Raw genomic sequence first — 4,728 nt, 5'->3', positions numbered from 1 at the left:
AATTAGCCACACACAAAACTAGATGACTTGGATAAAGAAGCAAATACCCCTGCAGGGTTTGAAAGGTGAGTCCAGTATGTCTTCTTAACATAAACTTGTACATTTTTCAAAGGAGGTTGTGAAATTAAGTCAATCATGCCTCTTGATCACCTCTCTTTCCTTTAAATTAAAACACAGCTAGACTGCAAACAGTGTGTGGCTTCCAGGTGCTTGGCTATTGCTTTTAACATGATGTAAAAGCTTAAGGCAACAGAACCAAAAACTTGAGTTATCAACCAGCCTTTTGCACATTGTTAAGCAAGTGTTACTTGCTCAGACAGTCCTGAGTGACACCCTGGGCTGCCAACTCAGCGAGCACATTGTCCAGATATTTGGGATCAGGATACCCGTGTCCACTGATGTTTGAGGACATCTGAGTCTTATGGTGGATTTCGTTCCACGCCACAGTGTCTCCCTCTCCTGTGGTACTGGAAACACCAACAGTGAAAAATAGACGCCGGTTCCAGGCCACCTGTAATAGTTCCAGAACTAGTCTACCCTTACTATTGGCAGGTAGGTAGCAATGGCGGGGGAAGCCTCGGGCTGTGTATGGTTTTCCAGAATTGGGATGTTCTGGACCCTGAATGCCTGGAGGGATCGTGTACACGATCTGAAGGATGTATGACATTACAACGCATGCTTTTACCATGCATGCCTTTACATCGCAGTTTTTACAATGCATGCTGTTACAGTGCATAGCGCTAAGGGGTGATGGATAGTGAATAGTTTAATTTACTATTCCAACTCCAGTCCCCGTGGATAGTAGGCAAGGTGTTGGATAGTAAATTAAAGCTATTCCCTATCCTAGAGCGCCCCTCAGCGCAATGCGTTGTATTGACATGCGTTGTAATAGTTGCGTCGTAAAGGCACTGCGTGGTAAACGTTGCGCTGTAAAGGATGTTCCCCGATCAGAATGGCTCCACAATCAGGATGTCCAGGTAGAGACCAATGAATTGAATAGATTTCCATTTTTCCTTTAGGCTGAGTCCCTGTCTTCTCTCCATAAATAGTCTTGCAGGCAGGACACTGCAAACTTCCATCCTTGTTTCCATTGTTGTACATGGCAAGCATGCAAGGGATGTGGAAACTATGAGCACACTGCTTCAGCTTCCCCATAGCATGAGGCTGGATAGTCTTGCTCTCCACTACATCGCTGTACCCAGAAGGAGATGCCAACTTTTCCATGCAGATTATGCAGTCCTCATCTAGACGGCTCTCCAGGTTGTCCATATATTTCTTTACCACACTTTCCGGATCATTTGTGGATTCTGCCAATGCTTGCTTGATCTTACTATGTCTGTGCATCTGTACTGGTATGATCTGCACACTAGAACATCGATGTGAGGCTTTCCAACTAAAATACACAAAGGAATCTCTTGTGCAACGACCATAGAGACCTGTGAACTTTCCTAGGCGTTCGCCTCATGTTTGTTTCTTTCCAAGGCATGTGTATTTATAGTGCTATGAGGTCCCAGCCCGCGACTGAAAGCACTGTTAATATGTAAGTCATTATTTAAAAATCATATTACACACAGTACAAGATAGGCTGCTGCAAAATGTGGAGAGATTAAGGGGCATATTACCAAGCATTATCGCTATTGCTTGGTTAGAGACAAAATTTTACCGCTGAGCTGCGGGGATTTTTATCGCAGATAAACCTTGGTATTACCAAGGTTTATCGCAAATGTGATAAAAAACGGGCGCAATGCATGAATATCGCTGAAAAGTCAGCGATATTCATGCATTACCGAGCTAATGCTCTTAGCCATGTTATCCACCTCCCATTGGATAACATGGCTAAGAACTGCTCAGGGCAGGTGTTAGCTTTTGGAGATATTCGCCTTTAGCGCGAATATCTCCAAATGTTGGTAATAGGAGATAGCGATGTTAGCGACTGTTTCCAGTCACTAACATCTTGGCACGCCCACTTTGCATATCATTAGTGATAAATATCACTGACATGCAAAGTGGGGCCCAAGATGGTCGCTATCTCCTACTAGCTGTCGCTAACTGGTGTTAGCGACAGCTAGGTAATAGTGAGATAATTTTATCTCCGCTTTCTTGACTTTTAAAGCAAAAAAAGCGGAGATAAACCCCCTTGATAATATGCCCCTTAGTCCCTGATTATGAATTTGTCGGAATCTTCCAACCCCCTGTGTAATCCCCTGTTTGTGCAAAGATTGAAATTCCCAGTTGGATGGTATTTACGGCACCCAGTAGTTACCAGGTGCGTTAAATATCTTACCCTTGATCAAGTTTCTGGAGGTAAAACCTGCCAGAATTTAACAGGGGAAAATTATGCGGTATTTAACGTACCATGTAGGGTTCGGTGAGGCAAACAACAAAATCTGCATGTTAGACTGGACAACATGGTACTGAAGCAGCTGATCACATACCCCAAACACAAACCATGATACATACTGGGCACTTTCCTCCTATCTAGCAATATAATTGGATACAGCCCTACCTCTGAGCTTACCTGGTTTGACAACTCCATCGTACACTTCACCATTGCTGGGACCACCCCGAGCTCCCAAACGTAAACATCGCCCCCTTCCACAGCAGGTCCAGAGTCACCCAGCAACAGTGGACCGACAACCTCAACACCACACAGCCCAGAGACTCCACCAACCTGGACCTGACAGTCCATAATTTCAATGACTGGATCACCAATATCACCAACCAAGCCACCCGCATCAAACCAGCCAACACCCATACACCCCCCAATCAAGCCAGCCGGTACATCCCAGAACTAAGCATTAATTAATTGTATTTAATTAACAAATAAGTATTAATTAATTCATTAAAACTAAATTACTTTCCAACCTTTCCCCCATTTTCACCTATAAACAGCACAACACACAGATACAAATAATTACACAATGAACATAATTAATTTCCAATTCATTAATTAAAACAACTAATTATTACATAATTGATAACAAATGAATTTACACATTTAAAACTATAACATCTTAATTCAACAATTATTAATAAATAAAAATGATTCTATACATTTTATGTATTTAAATTACGTCCCACCCTATTCCCCTATAAACCCACAACCTGCCATAATACTAAAAACACTAAATTCAAATAATTTTTTTTATTAACTTCTCAAAACATTCAATACATTTTATAAAATTAAATTACTTCCCACTCTATTCCCCTATCAACCCAAAACTCGCTACGGAACTGAAAATGCAAAATTCCAAAAAATGAATAAGTAATAATGACTACTAAACATATTCAATACATTTAATATAATTAAATTACCACCCACCCTATTCCTCTATAAACTCGCAACAGAACTAAATGCGCAAAATTTAAACAAAAAAAATGCTACACAAATTCTACACATAAAGTGAAAATATAAACAATTCTTATACAAAAAATACATGCATCACACACATATAAAATATATACTAACATATGTAACATTAATACAAAAATGATATATTTAACATCTATATTATTGCAAACGATATTACACACTGATATTTTTTACATTGATATTATTCACCCAAAGTCGATACTCTTCACCAGGATATTTCGTCTGTTGATATTCTTGCCCCACAACATTTTTGCAATCATTTTTATATAAGTCAATATTTTGTATTCAATATTCTGTCTCTGCAAAGGTGTAAACACTGTGGCCAAGATTGACATGGAAGGGGATTCTACTAGTACGTCGAACTTGAATCCAAACTGCTCTGGCCACTACTCTTGGGGACATGTGATGAAGAAGAGTTGAGTACTCATTGAGGTCACAGGCATTCATGCCTCTCTTAATTTTTCTTACTAGAATAATTAGTGTAGGGATGAGTTGTGATGAGGATGTCCGCTAAATGGTGTATAATCGTGATCCCCCTATCCTGGTTCTTGATAATGACCCTCGTCACACACTAATCTAGTGGGTACACAGAGCCCTAGGGCTGTTCTGTAACATGAGTAAGGTCCTGGACCTGTTCTGTGACCTGGAGGGGTGAACCAAGCATGCTATCATGTGGCTGACAGAGGACTGCTGTCCCTGTCATGGGCTGAATATAGAGAATGGTGGTGGGAGTGTACCATGGATTGCGAATCCAAAGTTGTGAGCAGGGTTTTTTATTCATCTGTGCCTCTGGAGTTGAGGCCTACTTGACCACTTGTGTAAAGTCCAGCTCCTACATGCTAATCCAGATCCTAGTGCTGACATTCCAAGTGTATGTTGTCAGGTCAAGTAACCCACTTGACCTCCTGCATTGTTGCAGCCCTTTTGCAATTTCTGCTTGATGTTAGACCAGTTTAATTTTGCTTGTTTTGTTTACCACTGAATTGTTTGCCTCTCCTGCTTGTTTATTTATTTGATTACGAGTTTCTTTTGGTGCCTTCCCAGTGTTTTTGCCTCCCCCTCCTTGTCAGCCTCCCGCCTCCCATATAACCCCTCCCATTTCCCAGGACTACTTAGGGAGGCTGCTACCCCTGGAAAACTCACCTGCCTTTTGTTCAATGCCAGATCACTCAGCAAGCACACTGCCGAATTCTGGGACACACAGAAACCTGGCTCATCTCAGCAGCAACATCGGACATACCACAGCAACTCTCCTCTGCTCAAAATTTTGCGCTGCACCAACAAATCCAGAGGCGGCATCGCCATTATACACAAAAAACAATCACCTGCACTGTCTCCAAAGAAAAAACCCCGTC

At 41.5% G+C, this 4,728-nt stretch overlaps 1 protein-coding gene across 1 annotated transcript; it reads right to left on the bottom strand.

The window, feature by feature from the left end:
* Positions 1–278: 278 nt before the first annotated feature.
* LOC144819242 (putative E3 ubiquitin-protein ligase DTX2) lies at positions 279–1,391 on the bottom strand. The gene is made up of 2 exons (XM_078677216.1): positions 954–1,391; positions 279–654 (listed from the first exon to the last, which is right to left on the bottom strand). Exons 1-2 carry the CDS (start codon positions 1,342–1,344, stop codon positions 305–307), a joined length of 741 nt encoding a protein of 246 aa, XP_078533342.1. The 5' UTR covers positions 1,345–1,391; the 3' UTR covers positions 279–304.
* Positions 1,392–4,728: the final 3,337 nt, after the last annotated feature.

This window comes from Lissotriton helveticus, chromosome 2_1 (assembly GCF_964261635.1).
Source record: "Lissotriton helveticus chromosome 2_1, aLisHel1.1, whole genome shotgun sequence".
In the NCBI taxonomy this organism is placed as follows: domain Eukaryota; kingdom Metazoa; phylum Chordata; class Amphibia; order Caudata; family Salamandridae; genus Lissotriton; species Lissotriton helveticus.
Note: the sequence above shows the minus strand (reverse complement) of the source record. Positions and strands in the feature narration are given on the sequence as shown.

Coding starts and splice junctions, on each gene's coding strand:
- LOC144819242 (XM_078677216.1), bottom strand. CDS start 1,344: ATGCACAGACATAGTAAGATCAAGCAAGCATTGGCAGAATCCACAAAT. Junction 655..953: donor ACATCCTGATTGTGGAGCCA/TTCTGATCGGGG, acceptor TGTCATACATCC/TTCAGATCGTGTACACGATC.